This window comes from Solanum stenotomum, chromosome 1, assembly GCF_019186545.1.
Source record: "Solanum stenotomum isolate F172 chromosome 1, ASM1918654v1, whole genome shotgun sequence".
Lineage (NCBI taxonomy): Eukaryota > Viridiplantae > Streptophyta > Magnoliopsida > Solanales > Solanaceae > Solanum > Solanum stenotomum.
Genome location: NC_064282.1, coordinates 607,528 through 627,532, shown reverse-complemented (window position 1 = coordinate 627,532; position 20,005 = coordinate 607,528). Strand labels below are relative to the sequence as shown.

The 20,005-nt window shown below is 37.2% G+C and overlaps 1 protein-coding gene across 1 annotated transcript; it reads right to left on the bottom strand.

Moving 5' to 3' along the window:
• Nucleotides 1–1,017: 1,017 nt before the first annotated feature.
• LOC125872967 (serine/threonine-protein kinase ATR) lies at nucleotides 1,018–18,352 on the bottom strand. Its single transcript, XM_049553790.1, has 16 exons — nucleotides 18,185–18,352; nucleotides 17,945–18,089; nucleotides 17,111–17,223; nucleotides 16,269–16,606; nucleotides 16,015–16,139; nucleotides 14,689–14,833; nucleotides 13,993–14,553; nucleotides 13,842–13,917; nucleotides 12,697–13,009; nucleotides 11,154–12,416; nucleotides 6,267–9,654; nucleotides 5,619–6,185; nucleotides 3,901–4,524; nucleotides 3,566–3,760; nucleotides 2,413–2,717; nucleotides 1,018–1,538 (listed from the first exon to the last, which is right to left on the bottom strand). The coding sequence occupies exons 1-15, from the start codon at nucleotides 18,339–18,341 to the stop codon at nucleotides 2,550–2,552; spliced, it is 8,178 nt and encodes a 2,725-aa protein (XP_049409747.1). The 5' UTR covers nucleotides 18,342–18,352; the 3' UTR covers nucleotides 1,018–1,538; nucleotides 2,413–2,549.
• Between the last annotated feature and the right edge of the window lie 1,653 nt (nucleotides 18,353–20,005).

Sequence of the window (20,005 nt, the reverse complement as noted above, 5' to 3'; positions counted from 1 at the left end):
TAACAACTGAACAAACTTACATTTGCAAAAGGACACTAAGGACATTTTACACAGGCCAAATTCAAAATATCCCATTCGAAGAAATCAAGTATTACATCCTCAGATTGGGTTTTATTCGTACCATTGGTCAATTCAAGTTAATTTGATGCTTGTGTTTCAGCCTCTTTTCATCTTTTTATCTTCACAGGGTATAGGAGCAAGATCTTTGACTTGCACAAATGGCTGATCCCATCATCCACGCCTAATTGGAAAACAGGGTAGCTTCGAATTCATTTTGTTAATCCTCACCAATTCCCTAATACCCCTCAACTGCCTTTTATCGTTGAACTAGTAAAATTACCCACACTTCGCACGGAAATTTAATATCACGAAATATATAAAAAAAACCTATCAGTCACTGAAACTAAACACTATATTATCTTATATAAAAAATTGATAATGTAAAGGAAAATGAAAATTATTAAATCTTACCATTTATCCTTAATAACATAAGCATATATTATTAATGATTGTAAAAATACATACAAAGATCTGTAACATAAGCAATGGTGACACTAAGCCACTCAACATGAGTAAAGTACACAAATACTTAATTGTGAAGAAGAAGAAGTCCTCTATTTATAGACAACAAATGATAGTGTGAATAGATATTTATTGTACCTTATCGGAAAAGTTACAACTATTTGGAAAAGTTGCAACCCTTCAAAAAGGTCACAACCTTTCATAAAAGTCACAACTCTTCATTAAAGTCGCATCTTTTCATAAAAGTCATTACTTTTCATAAAAGTCACAACCTTACATGAAAATCGCAACTCTTCATTAAAGCCACAACTTTTCATAAAGTCACAATTTTTCGTAAATGTCACAACTTTTCATGAAAGTGGAAGGCTAGTATTGGAAATAAATAAATTAAAAGTGAATTTTGGTTTGTGGTGGCGCTACGTAAGCGGGCCTAAGGTTCTCTTTTATATATATATATATATATATATATGATATATGATATATGATATGATTGGACAACATAGGTTAAGTATGCAACTTGTGTGGAATAATCATCTTCGGCCATTGAACCATCAGCATTTTTGCTGAATAATCATTCTTCAAGAGCTATTCATGCACCTAGTACTAGTACTTGGTTATCATATGAATGTCCGGGTTCCAAGTGGACGGTCATCAACTTCAGCAATTGTAAGTCCCACTGAGCAAATCAATCAGAAAGATTTGCAAGATATCAAGCAAATATGTGACACTAGTCGTGTCTCTTTTGAGTCTTGATGGCTTCATAAGCAAACCAAAGTCATTGAGCTCCTAATGTGAATGAAGCATTCTCAAGTAAAACTAAGACAGGCAAAACCAAGTTGCAGCATAGATTGCTCTTACCCAACCAATCAACCAAGATTTCTACTTGTGCTAGAAAATTTACACAGTGCACGCGAGCATATTCCAAGGAAGACTGGAGGATCTTCTTACAAGAATATAGTCATACTGTCCACTGAAAGTGTATTACAGCCTGCCAGCCACTATTCAACCACATCCTCCTGTGTGCAAGAAAGGTGAGATCCATCAGCAGAATTTCACAAGTGTATTCAAGATTTTCAGGGCAATAAGGGTGACAAGCCACTTCAACTAGTTTCTCATCTATTATCCAGAAAGTTACTTCACAAAAAAAAGACCAACATCAATTGCTTATGCAACTGCTGTCTTTCAGTACCCCCCACCCCCACACACACACACAAAAAAAAAGAAAGTAAAATACTAGTAAAAATCACGCAAACAACCTAATGCACCATAAATCCATTAATTGCAGGTTACCTATTATAAAGCTATACTAGATCAAAGCATAAAAACGAAAAATGCAAATTCCAAGCACTTCCTGCAGAACTATTACCACTTCCTCCTCAAATAACTGAAATGTGTGGCCCCAAATCTTGTATCTTAACTAATTTGTTATGTTTACGTCCTAGGGTGTGAGCTTCTTGTACTTGTGACTGAATGAGTTGGATCATTCACTTTCAGACACTAGGCAGTAGAAAAATTCAACTTTCCGTTAAAGCTCCCAAAAGCAATCAGTCGGATCAATTACAGGTGCAAACAAAAATCAGATAACCAGAAGTTAAGCAGTCTAACAATTCTCAAGCAGATTTGTGAAAACTGGAAGTACGAAAGTGCTGATAGAACCATGTGAGGAGATGGTTCAAAATTCACCTTAAGGTTCTTTGTTCAAATCCTAAGCACTACATTTTACTTCATCAACAAAAAAAAAAATGTGAGGTGCCTCCAAAATGTATCATTTCATGCACATACATGCTCATTGAATGATCCACATGGACATGAAGAGCACTACACAGAACATTTGAAAGGGCAGAGCATGTACTTTTTTTTATTTTCAAAAAAAGTAAATGGTTTACTTACAGACTGTATCTTCCCAGAGATGCCTGACAAGGTCACAACCAATTTTGCAGAACTCGATGCTGCAGGTTTTGACTAATTTTGCAGAATTCAAGGAGAACATAGATATACGTTTTGCAAATAATTGGCATCACAGAGGTTTAAAACCACGGCATCCACCATATATACATCTTGCCAAGATTTTTATGTGAAACAGCTTCAGCAATCAGACGACGAGCTTGCCCTTCCACAGCAAGAGGCAAAGATGGTGCAGCTCCAACACCAACAACAATTCCTTGCAACCGTGCTTCTATGTTACTGATTGCTCGCTGCAAATTTCAACTAAATTAATTTAGCAGTTATGTCAAAAATATTACAAGAGAAAAGTACAATTGGAGCAATACTTAGTAGAAAGAATCCTTGTGCTTAAGGCAACTAATGCAATTTGTCCACTCAACCCAGTTTTTTCTTGTCATCTTTTGAAGGCATCACACCACAAGAAATTGTTGTCTTACTAACTTCAACACAAAAAGGACAACACTTAGATTAACTAGCAGAAGATGGCTGTGGTGGGAGGACATGGACCACTTTCTTCTGCATTGTCCGGCAGCATCACGACTTTAGTGGGAGAAGATTTTAAGATGGTTTGGGATAATGTGCCGGCTACAGTGATGGACGCTCGATTCAGCTGGGCCTTTAGTAGACATAGGATGAAGCACGGCGTGGGATATTTCCCTGTCAGAGCTTATGCGGGTTGTTCAAAGAGAAAAATATGACAGCCTTTAAGGGAAATGAGGATTATTTTTGTACAGTTTTATGAGCCTCTTTTTTTTCATTAGCAGGCACTTCTATAAAAACAAAAACAAAAAAAAACAGATTCTGCAGTGGGTTACACATCAGGTTCTAACAAAAGTATCACAATCCATATTCAGATATCTTACAAAAACTCAGTTCCTAACTAGTCTACTTCAAAAGATAACCAAGGAAATCTAAAGCTATATACACCATATGCATACTGATATACATTAGGAAGATAATGTCTAAGAATGTTACCCACAATACAAAAGGAAACGAAAGTCAATTTCGCCTATCAAAACTCATTAATTCATTTACCAGAGATAAAAGCATAACGGAAACTGTAGCACAAATATTAAGGACAGGTGATAAAAGCTCCAACCTGTGCATGAGGATTTTGGACCTCCACCCCACTAGATTTATGAGATTTAGTCCATTCCACCAGAGGATCGTGGATGAAAGTTTCAAGGACACTCATTAGTGTCTCTCTATGTGCACGTAATACAGAAAGCGTGATCTCGCAAACCTTTAGGAAGATTCCTTCATAACCAGTAATGCCCAAGCCATCAATCATGTTCTGCATGTGGTCAATGTAACGAGCAAGTCATAAAACATGAATATTCCTACCAAATTCAAATCCGATCTGATTACCAAGATAAATTTCAAACTTTTCACCAATGCTAATATGGCAAAAGATCGGTGTTCTCTTCTTCTTACCTGTGTTAGCCTGAAAGGCACCAGTTCAGGTTTCTCTAACTGCAAACCTTTGTCAAATAAACAGCTGAAATCAACATGAACACAGTCACCAGTGGTTGAATCAAAGAGGATATTTTCGCCATGCCTATCTCCAAGGCCCACTATATGACCAACCATTGACCAAACAGCAGTAGTATGAGCATATGCAACCCGAGCCCTGAACCAAGCAGCTGGTTCTGAAAACATGTTCAAGAACCATTTATGGAAAGCTGGAGGGAACATTGGAAGGATTTTGTTCTTCAACATTTCATCTTCTGGCATTTTACCCAGGCACTGATCATAAATACGCTTAACTTGAGGATTTGTTTTCTGTCTATCAAATTTTCCACAGCTTATGTAGATGTCTTGGAGTATTTGTCGAAGCCCACGGGTATGAGGAACCCACTCAACCATACCACAATCTTCTGTCAGTGGTATCACTGCAAATGTGCGAATATAAAGCTTCCTCCTGCGACTTTCAGAGCACTTAGATAGCAGACGATTAACCATAGCATTGAATTCCATCATACGTGCATCTTTCCTGAGATCATCCTTGGGCTTGCAAAGGAATGGGCGCTCAATTCCATCACTTCCCAAAAGAATAATCTGCAAAACACACACACAAAAAAAAAAAAAAAGAAAGAAAAAAAAAAGGAAAAAGAGGATTTGCTCAAATATGAACAACAAAAAGATCCACCTATTCATAATATATGCTCTGCACAACCCCACAGGGCATACTCTTGGTGCTATGGAGAGAAATAGCTAAGGAAGCATGAGACCAAGCATCAACTTAAGTATATCTGTTTCTTCTTTTTGGTATAAACAAAAGGATACAAATAGTATATATCAACTGTTAGACTTGATTAGATGGAAAAAAATGTGAGACTTTATGAGCTCCTTACCCAATTTAAACTTTATTAGCTATTATCTAACAGCTTTGGTGTATAAACTTTATAGGACATCACATTAAGTATTTATACTAAGTTAGCTATGCTATAATTAAAGAGAAATTACTCGTTGGGGTTGAAACATTACAATAAAGAAGACTGGCAAACTTTTTGCTTTGATAGGTAAGTGAAGAATCTTATTACTGGAAAAAAGCAACACCCAGGTGGTGCTAACAGTAGTGATCATCTTCTTCACAATGTAAAGTGACTAAGAAATTCCAATATTCTATCTTACTTTCATTTACATTATCACCAAAAAGCCATAAGAGAGACATTTGTAGTTTGTGTATGTTCTCAACTTTGTTTTCGAAGCTTCTTAGATTCCTCTGTTTCCTGTCTAGAGGACTTCACATCATAAAAGGGCAGCCCGGTGCACTAAGCTCCCACTATGCACGGTGTCCGGGGAAGGGCCAGACCACAAGGATCTATTGTAGGCAGCCTTACCATGCAGCCTCTTGCAGAAATGCAGGGTAAGACTGCATACAATAGACCCTTGTTGTTCGGCCCTTCCCCGGACCCTGCGCATAGCAGGAGCTTAGTGCACCAAGCTTCCCTTTTCCGATGTGAAGTCCTCCAGACTGGAAGGTAAGGAATCTAATAAGCTTCGAAAGCAAAGTTGAGAACATACATAAACTACAAATGTCTCTCTTATGGATTTTTGGAATGAAAGTAGATAGAACATTGAAATTCTTAGAAGGAAGAATATCGTCAGAGAAAATTAGATGTAAAGGCATCAAGAAGAGAAGACCTTACTTTCTTTGGTCTCTGAAGCGAGGAAAGAATATCAGCCTCATCTGCAATTCCTGTAATTGTAGGAAGGTCTGCTGAATAGAAGATTTCAGATGTAATGTTCTCAGGTGTATTCACATCATATGTAGGTAGATTGACAGTAAGGGACTGTTGGGTTGGCATTATGATTTCCACTGGCATCATCCGCTTCAAAGCACTAAATTCAGTTGAAATGTTGATTGTTCTTGCCTTTGTTTGACCAGGATGGAAACATAGCTTGATTAGATGATCAATGAGCATAGCAAACTGCGCAAATAAAGAACTAACACTTGCTTCATTGGATTTTCTTCTTGCAGCATTTATAATCTCGGCAGCAGCCTCCCTTCTTGAAGGAACCGTAGATTTTGTAACAGCTGCCATTGTCCAAAGGGCCTGTTGAGGGTATTTCTGGAGAACACTTGTTATTATGTATTTCACCAACCGAACAATTTCTTCATTCTGATGGCAAATTCTGGAAACCAGTTGAGGGAGAACAGTTAGCCACTGATATGTTGGAAAATCATTTAAACAACCTCGCATGATACTCAAAACCTGCAAATCAGGAAGAGTTAAGAATAGAATCCAAAAATATCAGCATCACAACACAAAAGAAAGCATATATGTGTACACCACCTTCCCATGGATTGTTTTTAACTCTTTATTGGCACGAGAGCTACTTATATGATAAACGCTACCAAAATCAAACCACAGTGTCAACAATCTAGGAAGGGCTTGGAAAAGATTCCTATGACCCCTGTGAAGGCCCTTTGCATAAAATAAGAGCACATCAGGAAGATATGACCACCAACTTCTCTCAGTGTTCATATTGGTGGCAGTAACAAGGGCCGAATTCGTTGGGACTGCTTTTGAACACGTCTCCTTATCATCCTGCCGTTTTCGAGCATCAACAAGTAGTTCATCACAGTATTTTGCCAAGTAAAAGTACCCTTTTTCCCACTTGGGCTGTAATTCCTTCACCCTAGAGTACAGACTAATCACATCTTCCTTCTGCTTTTGACCAGTGTAATGTATCCACCTTGAATAGAGTAGGAGAGTTTTGGCAACGCCCCTATTCTCGTTGGAAGACTGAGTACCACAAATTAGAGGTTGTGGGTTTAATGGAACCAATGAGAGGCTAGTGATTGATGATATTGCTGCAGAGCCTACAACCTCAACAGGCATATTCAGAAGGGTCTGTTGCAGCTCAGCAATGGCACCATCAGCTCGTCTGGTGCTCCACAGAAGCTTAGCCTTTTCCATGTGAACATTAGATGCACCTGAGGCCTTGGCTTCTAGAATCGCTCGACTTGCTGTCTCATAATGACCAGCAGAACGACAGAGCTTTGCATATTGAATCCAGCACTCCCCAACTTGAGCATTAAGACCACTAGCACCAAAAACTAATCTCCGAAAAGCCAAGAGTGGTTCCCTAGCCCAGAGAGATGGTTGAGTGAGTTTGAGCCGATCTTCCCAGCTTTCCATTAGTTTTGAGAAATCTGAATCACATAGTACAAATGATTTTTCTAAGAAAGACTCACCACCAAGGAGAGAGCTATAATCCTCTAACTCCCGCAGCATGTGGAGCTTGACTACAAAGGGGTAAGCTCTAGCATAAGAATCCATGCCTGCAGCAGCCAAAGGAGCAATCAGAGCTTGTTTCGACAAAGTAATTTTCTTAGCAACGGAGAACTGGTCTCTCTTCATTATTGCTTGAAGAATCTTAGCGACATCCATGTCAAATAAAGCATTACTCTCAGAACTGCTACATACTAAACCTTCTTCATCAGCCCCATTAAGGTATTCATCCATCAAGTCCCACCTTCCAAGCCTCCATGCAGCCTGAACACCTTGCATACACCAAGTTTTCTGGTATTTTGGTATTCTAGATATTAATCCATCAACATGGGTGACTGTGGCCTGCAAATGACACATGTTTAGCAAGCAGTTGACAACATCTGAATGTCTCTGGACAGAAGTTGGTTCCATCTGCAAAGCCTGCTCACAAGAAGTCAATACTTCGGCCCAGTTTCCTGCCTTCTTATTTATCAATAGATGATCTTGCAAGCTCTTTGACTTGCGTAAGGAAGCAAATCCACATAAGCCATCTGGCTCATCCAACCCACTATATATTTCCATCAGAAATGAGATGTCTTCATCCTCAAAGAGGCCACTCTTCTCAGAGGCAGGATTAAATGATCCTGACTTCTCCCGCACATGAGATTCAAAGTACAAAAGGGACCTTGCATAAGCTTGGCATCTGAAAGATGCCCTTGCAAGAGTCATTTTATGAATTGCAGCCAAGAGTTCTGAAACATGTTTACATTGAATAAGCACCTGGTCAGAATCACTTGACAGATTCATGGTCTTCTCCTTCGACTTGAGAGCTTGTTGCCTCGAACTGGAAGTTTGAATAGACTGGGAAAGTGAAAGTTCCTGTTGTACATCATCCACCCATTGACCAAGATTATCAAGAAGAGTGAATACAGCTTGAATGCAAACTTCGTTGTGCCCTGAACTTATACCTTTAACAACATCAGTGCTATTCTCTGATGCAGCAGCATTCAGAACAGATAAAATCTCCTCTGTTATGCCACAGCGTGCCTCTTCAGTACCATCACATACTGCATTGAGGACCAAATATGGAAGAAGATACATTGCTATTTGCATATCATGACGGACTATACCACGACAGGCATAGAAAATACTTGCTCGAGAACCTGTTGCATGTGCAGTCAGTTTCCTAATCCAGAAAAATATCCATCTTCTAAATGACATTGAAGGGCGATAGATTGGACCAGAAGATGTGGAATCTGACACACTTGGAAGCTGAAATCTGGAGGTTAAGCAAGGGGCTATAATCTCCTTCACGTAACTAGAGAAACGATTCCACAATCTCTGACCCCTTCCCTGCAATTCAGTGTACTTACCATCCACCACGGATACAGGCAACTTCACCAGACGTTTCCCTCTTGTCTGTGAGGTAGAAGCTACAACATTGTCATCAAGAGATGCCTCACAGCCTGCAATCTTTAGTAGTTCCTGAATCGCCAAGGCTGCAGAATCTTGAATAATGGTGTCAGGAGCAGCCCTGAAAGACCGGGCCAGATGCTTATGAATCAACTCAAAAATTAAATCATCATCTGAACAAGCAATTTGGAACCGCATGCTTGAAAATCCCTTGACTTTTGAAGGATCTATTGCACCAAGTGCTCCAAGACAATCTGCACATATCAACTTCAGACGCTGACCAACTATTGTTCTTGATTGCTCTGCACATCCTCTAAGCAGAGATGTGATCAAAGCACTCATTACATCCATGTTTGCATCTCCTACCTTAGTAATTAAAGCCATGATATCCTCCCTCCTAAGATTGAGTAATTTACTCAACTCAGATGCAACCATATACCTGACATTCAAATTTTCATGATCCAAACCATCAATAATATCCCGCAACTGATCATTCAAGGTCATCATACCACGTCCTGCACTTATCATTCTGTTCACCCTATCTAAAGCAGGAATAGAAGGCAAAGGAGGAAACTCCCCAATGTGTTCCTTTAGAATTGATTTATTCTGAAGTACGAGTTCTTCCAAGATCTCCACAATTTTATTCAAATGAGAGGAGGAACTTTCACTTTCTCTCTCCAGGAAGGGAACCAGAGCTGCAAAAACTTGAGAAATCACGTGCTTCGTGCTAGATGGTGATATCTGTGCTATCTGCTTGATGAAAAAATGTAAAACAGAAAGACCATCGCCCTGAAGTGATTCCTTATTAATAGCCTGCATGAGAAGAACCATAAGTTTTGGTACGTAAGTGCTAAGATGGGAACCCATCATACATATCAGCATCTCAATTCGCTTGATAGCTTGTCTTTGAAGTGATATATCCTCAGCATGCAGCATTTTCCTATCAATGCTGTTTAGGAGACCAACAAAATGATTCCTTAAAAAAGCAGGAATATCTTCTTCACCAGTTAGAATCCCAGAAACTTCTTTTATCACCTGAGGCACCTTCATTAACCTGTGAAATTAGCAACATCATTCATACAATGTAAAGCTGACAGTAATTTTCATGACTTCTGGGATACAGTTAGCTACTTTTCATTTTAAATAATCTTGATAGTATTTTTGTAAATGAATAAGATGCCTTGTGCCTAGTGGAGAAAAGGTTATGGATGCTACATATAGTGCACTGAAGTTGTTTCTAGTACATATAAAGTGGGAGTTATCAGGAATTTATGGGAAGATTTCCGAACAGACGTATACCTTGAATAGGGAGATGGAAAAAAGACAATTTTAGAAGGATACTTGCTCGGTCACATTCCTGTGTAGGAAGAAGTAATTTCATGATCTTTTCATATTTTCCACTTATCCAGACACTACTATAGCCCAACAGAACAGATGGAATCTGGAAAGTCACTTTCAGCAGCTGCCGTCAAGATAAGGAGATTGAGAGTCTGACTTCTTTGCAACAGAAAATGGACCAGAAGGTTTCTCAAAAGCTGATTCTACTAAAACAAAAGGTGACAGAAGAGGGAACATAGTTTTAAGGCTTGTTATCAGAACTTGCTTAAAATGAAGAGTTTCTCTAAGCCTTGGTCTTGGCATTTTTTCTAGAGATATAGAGCTGTTGAAAAGGGGTTTATGTCGTGAAGAAGATGTTTCTTACATTAATTGGAGGATCATAATCATCTTTCCTTACATTACATGGTGGCAATGGGTTGTGGGATATGTTGTTAACTATTTCTGGGATACAGCAAGCTATTCCTAGATCCAGAAAGTTCATTTGAAAGATATTGCATACTAGGCAACTCTGCATCTTTGGGATTTATGCAGGTAAAGGAACCAGAGGTGCCTTGAGAGTAGCTGATCAAAGCAAATATTTAAACTAAAATGTTGAACAACTCTTCTTTTTTCCGTGTACTGTAGATGTTATAATTGTATATGATTGTACATATGTTGCTACACTTTACTAGTTCCCTTTGATTTTAACATCAGAAATAACAAGCACTACCTCAACTGCTGGTTTTGTTAGTTATATCCTTACTTTCTTTACCCCCACGCCACACACAACCCCAAAGGCTCAAATCGAAAGAGGAAGAAGTAGTCAGGAAGGAGCTGTAAATCCGTCTTTAACATCATCCATCATTTGCAACTCAATTCCTTTTGGGGGGCCAAGCAGAATGGCATAGTGCAATTAACTAATGACACCATGATAGTAATACTAGAAACTAGGACCTCTACCAGCTTTAGATACTATCAATTTGTGATTCCATCTCCAGAAAGAATAACCCACTAGAAAAAGGTAAAAGTTCAGAACTAATCCTACCTCACCTCAGCTGCTCCCACCACCCCGAGAGAAAAGCTAAAATAAGTGAAATAAAGAAAAAGAACAGCAAAATAGAAAAATTGAGAAATAAAGAACAAAGGCCAAAAACTGTCTCTTTAGCAGAAACTAGAATTTATGCTTCAAGAAACTCAACAATGTAAGCTTCTTTGTGGTTTCTGAAGCTATATTACCTTTTACTTATCTCCATTGACTCATCTTCATCTGTGAAGCATACAAGTTCATCCAAAAGAGCAGGAAGTGCAGCAGCAAAAATTTCCTGTTTGTCAGAACCAGTCTGCTCGTGGTAGAACTGCAGAACAGAGAGCAATTCTTGGCCATCGGCTCGATGAAGAGCATACGCAAGTACTTTAGGTAACCAATTAACAATTAGTTGCACCATATCTGTATTTAAGTGCTTAGCGAGCTCATATAAAGTGAAAATTGCTTGTTGATTATCCTGCTGAGTAACAACCAACTTTGGGAGGACAACAGGAACCATTCTCTTGACAAGTTCCTCAGTATCAGTGCCAAGAATAGCTGCCGCAAACTCTTCAACCAGTTTTGGTCGGCTAGCAAGCCTTATAGACAGGTAATCAAATAAGTCATTTCGAATATGAAGAAATCGAGACAGGATTAATTCAAATCCTCCTCTAAGATGAAAGTAGCAAGACTTTATTATCAACCTTGATGCAATTATTCTAACTGTCACATGGGGACTATCAAGCTGATCAATCAATAAAAGAAGAGAGAACATAAAAGACTGACTCTGCACATCAACCGCTTTCATAATCTCAGCTGTAGCTTCTAGAAGAGTTGCGAAAACCAGAGGATCATCCGCTGTTTCCATAGCATATTTTATTTTGCCTATGAACTTTTGTTCTTTAGATCTGTTAACAGCCTCGTGGCCATCCTCATCCAAGAACAAACAATTCAGAATAGGTTCCTCAATGAAGAAACTAATCTGTTTAGAAAAGGATTCTCGAATGGCCTTTTTCCCGTGAAGGAGTAGGAAATCAACACATTTTAACCATTCAGATCTTGTTTTAAGAAGAATACTTTCAGTTCCATGGAGGAGTATTCTCTGAAGCACACCTACACAAGCTAATTGAACATCTTCAGATGATTCATCAAAAAGAAGACGGAAGAAGATGGATTGTAAATGAACATAATCATGGTCTGTAGTAGGCTCTTTCTTGTGTATGTCAGGAAGATGCAAAACAGTTGAATTTGATCGGTTTACAAGTCCAGCATGCATGTCACACTTTGAACACCAAAATCCTCCCACAAGGTCATCCATTGTCATATTTAGTCTTATATTACCCTTTGGCAAGTAAAATTTGCATTGGCCTTTCCTTAGTACACCAGTTGTACAGGATCCATAAAGGCACGCCAAATAACCAAGACACCCCGGGATTACTTTGTTAATTCGACCATGTGCCTCTTTCTCCAGGATCCTGCAAACCAATATAAAAATAACTAATACATTAATGATATGGCAAGATTGCTTGACATTATAGAGACGGAGAGCAGAAAATTTATGAAATACTCCAACTTTATTCGCACATCCATATGCATAAGCTCGTATGTCAAATTTGATATGAGCAGATAAGTACAAAACCACGTGACAACATATAACTTACCAAATTAAAAGACCACTTTTGGCTGTTATATAGAGCAGTCTTGTTCATACAAATATACATTAAAAAATAAAATAAAGAGCTTTTTCTCACTTACTCAAGCCTCTTGAAAATGTGATTCAGTAAACCAAAACCAGACCACATTAATATCACTGGCATGGAAATGACAGCTTCAATTTTAACATCCTCGGCGGTATCATGGAGTCCCAAGTCCAATACATCAAGATCATTTCCACCTTGCAGTAAAGGCCCAATTTTAGACAGCACACACAAAGAAAGGATCTTTGCCTTCGATGATGAGTAGGGATCAGTAGATTGAGATCTGGTCCATGGATGCCTTAGCAATGACTGCATAAGTGCTAAGTTGCCACCCTTGGTCTTGAAATATTCACTCTCACTGGGAAGGGAGCCTAAATAGATTTTACATATTAAAAAGGGAAGACAAACAAAACAAAGAAAGAAAAAATGCAGTTAATGGAAGGTTGATACTTATCTTTTCATTGACTCAGACACACCTTCTTAGTGGATATCACAAATAGCCATACAAATTTAATTGCTATGAAACAAAGCAAGTAGATTTCAGCTGCAACAATTCGCATTTAGAAAACAAACATATCCCCAGTTATGTTGATAATGACCATAACGACCACTTATGTTGATATGTGCAGTAGCACTAGCTAATTCAATAAATGGAACACAATGAGAAGAAGCAACGGGAAAGAATTATCAAATACTAAACCGATAACTCTTATCTGCAAACAGCCAAGATGTCACGACCTAAATTAAAAACCGATACCCACTGCAATTGCTTCACAGGGATGATATTGCTTTAGAATTTGGACTGGGCAGTAATATTTGTTCTGGCAGAAGTTAAAGAATTAGTGCAAAATATGCTGCTGCCTTAATAACCAACAAACAATGATATGTCATCTTCGAGAAATATCAGCATCGAAAGAGCAAGCAAGTCAAAAAATGTCAGTCATTCCAATTTCCCAGAATTTGAATACCAGTACAAACTAACAGAACCACATCAATCAAAATAGCCAATTAGGGCAAATGATTGACTCACGGACATAGAGTAACAAATTGAATAGACATGAAGTTGTTAACAAAATATGTTGGAACTCTTATTTCTTCACTCGACCTTGGTTTTAGAGGCAATGAATTTTTTTTCCTGATAGATTATAAACAATGAAAAGTTACGGGAAGTGCTGAATGAATTAGCATAGATCTAGCATTTACCTGCTATGATCAATAGGTTGTGAATTGCTTCTAAAAAGAAATGTAAATCAATAGGGTTTGGAAATTTCTGATTTGCCTGCATGACAATGACCATAATTATAGGGACGAAGGAGTGCATAATTCAAATGAACATGCATAACTGACCACCAACCTCTTCACACACCCAAGGGATCCATTCATACATCTGGCGGAATATTTGAATTGAAAGTTCTGCTTGAGGATATCTACAGAAAACAATACAGAGTGTACTAAGAGCTGTCAATGCAATTTCTGGGACCAAAGAACTGGATTCCTGACTAGGAGACTTTAGAAGTTTAATAAACAGAGTCAATGAGTTATGCATATGATCAGCATATTGTTTCTCCCCCAAAGAGCCAAATCCATAGCTAATCACATCTTCATATTTCATACTGGAATGTCGATTTTCATCATCAATTTTCTGATGTTTGGCATTTGAACTCTCCAGGTCTTCACCTGGTCTTTTCTCTGCAGCCCTTGGATTTTCATGCACGTCAGATAAACCTTTTCCACCATTATTAACACTTTCACCTCCAGTAAGATCAGGAAAGATCCTAGATAAAGCCACTTGAAAGCACTCAATTAAAGGCATGATGGGTGTGGGTGAGTAAAGCAAATGTATAAGAGATTCAGGTCTCCAGATATGAGGAGGACAACTCTTTGCAATACGAGTATAGGCAAGACATAGAGCATCCTGAAAAAAGTTTTTAACTATTAAAACAATTAAATCAGAGGGCAAAAATCAATTCATTTAGACTGCGACTATACAGAGAAGAAGTTTACTTGCTAAAGACAGATATACAAACAGAAGGAAGAAGGTTCAGTGCACCTTCAGGTCAAGACTTCTTGTTTTAAGCAACGAATGGGGAAAGATATTTACTAAATCAGCAGATGTCGATCTAACGATGTCATCAGGACAATTGGTGTATAATACATGAAGGCATCCGCCAATGGACGAATCATAAGCTGTATTGCTGCAGTGAAACAAGGGATTATGTACAGAAGCAAGCAATCAAGCAAGGAGAGATTTAGAATAAACAAAGCAAATGGGATTTAAGTCTTAAAATTTCAATTCTAACTCCCTATCTCTTCAGAAAATGGGTCAGTGATGGCTTCAAGATTTTGTTAAATGCTGATGCTCCTCTTCAACAGACTTGCTTGGAGCCATAACCATTTCTACTGCAAATTTAAGAGATGTTCTTAACCATTTCTGGAAGAAGTTTCCATGAAGTTGCTATGTGATTGCTAAAGTGTGTTGCTATGGAAAAGTGTGGCTCCTGCCAAGGTGAAGTGCTTCACTTGGTTGGTTGCTAGGAAAAAATATGTGACTCATAAGGCAATGCAGAAGAGGGGCATCAACATAGTATCCAAATGCCTCCTCTGTAAAGAGGCTCTGGAAACTTAACAAACATCTATTCATGCATTGTAAGGTAACTGCTCAAGTGTGGGCTCTGTTTACAAGGATAGCCAATGAATATTGGACTATGCCAGAACACACTTCTGACCTCCTTAGCTGCTGGATCAAAAGGGGAGTCAGAAAAGATGGTAGAGAACAGTTCCAGCATGTATCTGGTGGATTATATGGAAAGAAAGGAATCAGAGTATTTTTTATGTACAATACAGCAGATCAAATGGAAAGTAATTACTACTCTAGGCTTTTGGTGTAAAGAACAAGATATAGAAGAGGAGTTCCAATTAGTGGACTTCATAGGTTCTCTGTAAGTATTTTTTTTAGTCTTTTCCTTTCTTGTAACAGTTTTTGGAGGTGGCCAGCATAGCCCTTAATGCTGAGGAATTAAAAAAGTTACCAGTTTCAAAAAAAAAAATGTGTCAGATAATAACCTCAACCTAGATCAAGAAACACTTCTCATATGCTTAAGTGCACAAACTAGCAAAACAAATATCCTATATCCCTGGATTGAATGGGGAAAAAATACACAAAAGGATTTTGAATTTGTACTAAGCACAGAAATCAAATTGGCGCATCTCCTTCCTTTCCTGTTTTTTTCAACATAAGTGGCACATTTTGTTGGTATCCATATTCACTAAACCAAATGCGGAGGAGAGGAATAGCAATGTTACTCAAAATTTAGAGGAGGTTCGCCCTTTTCCCCTGCAGTGTCAGAACTCCAAAGTCAAAGTTAAGTAACGGTACCTGAAGACTGGAAGCCCAGCCTCATCTCCGCGTAATATGGCCGTAATCAATTGAATCAATCTCTCAGCAGGAATGATTTCAGGATTCATAGCTGCTCCAGTGATTCGTAGAAAGTCAAAACATGCCTTGATTGAAATTTTGACAATGAAAATATCAGACTAAAAAAGCAAAGAACAGAGAATAAGGCTCAAGCTATGAATAACTACAAAGCATGTTATGAAGATAGCAAGATAGTTTGCTATGGAAGTACCAACCATGTGCACATCAACATCTCCGAAACACAGAAGTGTACATGCAGACAAAACAGATGAGGTCTCAAGGAGTCCTTCAACATATAGAGTTCCTTCAGTTAAACATTTACAGAGAATCTTGATGGAAGAAGAAGCAAAAGGCTGCCACCTTTCTTTGCCTTTGACATTAATCAGAATGCCATTGCCATCGGAAGGTTTACAACACAAGGGGAGATCACTTAATATCGTTGTTTCATGGTTGCTCCAACCTCCACCGAATGATACGCTGAAACACCTCAAAGATACTTCTTGTGATTCTGTAGAGCTTTGTTCATCACATAGTGAAGCAACATGAAGAAGATCTATATGAAGAAAAAACAAGTCATCTGGTAATAGCAATCAATTGAGGAGGAAAGCTGCCTGCCATAACATCAACATACTTGTTGTGCAAGTGAAATTCTAGAGAAATTTCATGACAGTTGGAGCATAATCATAATCCAGAAACGTAAAACACGCATCTCACTAAACTATGATAGAAGCCAAATAAAAAAATCATTTAGTAATCTACTTTTTTGTTTCCATTTAACTCTATCTTAGACAAGTAAAAACATTGTTTGACTAATCTCTTCCCATGTTATCTGGCATTCCTCATCAGTCATTATTTGCATTGATGTGTTTCTTTAAGCCCCCATTATCCTGATCGAAATAATCTTAATGTACATATGAATAGTTTATCCCCCAAAGGTACTACTTTAGCAATTTGCTGACTCTAGTCACACTGAAACTTTTGTTTGATTGTCTACCACCAAACCACATTGCAATTCATGGATCTACTGGAACTATTTGAAAACAATTTCAATGTGTACCTTCAACCACCAATAAAGTGTCCATAAAGAATTGTCGATAAGCATCTCGATCTCCGGTACGAAGTGTAGATAATAGGGCTCCAACTGTTTCAATAATCACTGCATGTCTGGAGCTGGAAAAATCAGAATGGGATGTTACTCTTAGCTACATGAAATTAATCTGAGGTAACTCTCATAAAATTTCAATTCAAAATCCTTATCTCGTCAACATCTTGACACATGCAAAAAGAGACAAATAGGCACTCATCACTCTCATCAAGGGTCGGAACTCCACTGAGCAAAGAGGCTAACAGCACTTCTACCATTCTACATGTTTCTTTAGTAGCAGATAACTAAAGCTCTAATATCTAAAGGCCTGACTAACAGATTCAAGTGAGCATTTCTTTTTTAAAGGTGATGTCTGTGTGTCTAGAGTTGGGAAAATCAGACACAGAGTAACAAACTCAAGCAAGCTCGCTTTTAACAAAAATGATGTCTCTCATAATCAATTCTAACTCCCTATGTCTTCAGTTGAAATATGCAAGAAAGGAAAAATGGCTCTCATCAAAGATCCAAATTCCAATGACTAAAGAGGCTACGTGTTTCTTAGCAATATATATTGAGAGTTTATCACAAGGCAAGACTAACAAACTCAAGTAAGCTCTTTCCTATCAGTTATGTCCAGACCAGCTTGGGCATCCCTCCACTAATTCACTTGGCAACCTTCCAATACCACAAGAACATAGTCGCCTCCAACCAAGGCTGGGGTAAATGCGTTCAGAGTTATAGTCACTATTCAAACCTAACATCTCCAGCTACTCAAATATGAAAATGTAATGTTTCAAAGCAACTCACCAGAAAGCAGGCTCTGCCAAAAATGGCAATATGCGTCCTATCACCGGAAGGACAGCACCAGCCTTGCCATGATAAAATACTCCAGGAAAGTTCTTAGCGGTATGTGCTATGAGCTTTAGCACTGCAAAAACCTCTCTCTCATTCGCTACAAGATATTCAAACAAAAAGGAAAAATCAAAATTACTTACAGATACATACATATAGAGTAGCAAGAGAAAATTCTAGAAGAAAAAGAGAGACCTGATGCAGACGGAACGACATATGCATTAAGAAGATTGGGAAGTACGGCACGAAATCGGACCTCCAATGCGTCGTCGTTTCGGATGTTTGGAGGTGTGGATGATGAAGCTGCTATGCGTTCTCGAAGTTCGTGGACTAAACTAGACAGATTCGCCATGGACTCTTTGCTGCACTCACTTGCTTCCCTCCTTTTTCAAACTCTTCTGGTTCTGTCTCCCCTAATTCAATCGGATTGACCCGATTCGTTTTTCCGGGTTGCCTGAATTTGTCGGATTTGGAGGGAAACTCATATCGACAGTTTTAAACTTGTTTGCATATTTTCAAGTTTAATTATATTAGTCTTTTAAGTCTTAACAAGTTATAATATATCAAATATGTTTCAATTGAGATTGATGTGTATAATTAAATAAAATAACATAATTTATGCTATTAACTTAACTACTTAATAGATATTTAAGATAATGTGCAAAAATATTTTTAAAAAAAATATTTTGAAAGCATCTAATAGGAATGCTTTGTCCAAGTGCTTAATTCAAACAGATGCTAATTCAAATATTTAAGTAATAAAATTTATTTAAAAATTTAAATAATTATCTATATATTGAAAAAAAAATCATGTCACTCTAATTTATTCTCTTTTGAATACTGAATTACCAACTATCCAATTCTTTCTTTTTTATTACTCTAGAGGGTCAATCGAAATGTCTAGGGGTGGTAATCCAAATTTTAACATGGTAGAGGTACAACCAACGAAAGTTGTGTGAGGCTTCATTAATATTTTGACACTTGAATTGTGGGCCATTATCTACTTTGCAAATAAAATAAAATGAAAAAAAAATGATCCAAAATTATACTAAAGATACAACTAAAGTGAATTGTGGGTCCACGTATTTAATATCCGTTCAGTTATTTTTCTTTATATTTTTTGAGAGATAATTTTTAAAGATCAAAATTATATTAAAATAACAAGTATTATTACAATAATCAAGTATATAAGTTACGTTTTGAAAAAATAATTTTCAATTTTGGCAAGAAAAAATTACTTCCCCAATTTATATATATATATATATATATTAAAATGATTTTTTAAAAAATATATTTTTTTGTGTGTGTGAAATAAAAGAAAACATTGTTCTAAGACCAAAACATTTTTGGATGTCCTAAAGCCAAAATATTTTAGAAGATTACTTATCAGGCTAATTAAACCTGTTAAATTCATTACTTACCCAAATTTTTTTTATATATATATATGTATGTATGTTAGGGAGAAAAAATGATTTTTTTAAAAATAAAATATTATTTTTTTGTGTGTGTGTGTGATAAAAGAAAACATTGTTCTAAGACCAAAACATTTTTGGATGTCCTAAAGCCAAAATATTTTCGAAGATTACTTATCAGGCTAATTAAACCTGTTAAATTCATGTTTAGAAATTTTAGTATTTGAATAATATAATAATTAAATTAATGATATTAACGGGTCTTCAAAATTTGTTGGAATTTTTTTTCTTAGTAAATTTGAAGAGTATTTATGTACTATGAAACAACGATTATGAATTATGATACTTGTTAATATAATATAATATAATAATGATCTTTAAAAATTAAATAAGACAAAGTATAATGGAAAGAAGCCAGATCTATTTTGAAGGGTTGTCGTTTAATTTTGGTGGACGTTTTTGTTAATGTTAAATGAAAAGGTTGATACTTGATGCTAAAGAAAATAAAGATTGGGTGAATCTTTTTGCATCTTTTTCTGCCATTTTTATCTCTTTGTGATTTTCAAATATAATTTTTCTTTATTTTTCATATATTTTTTTGTAC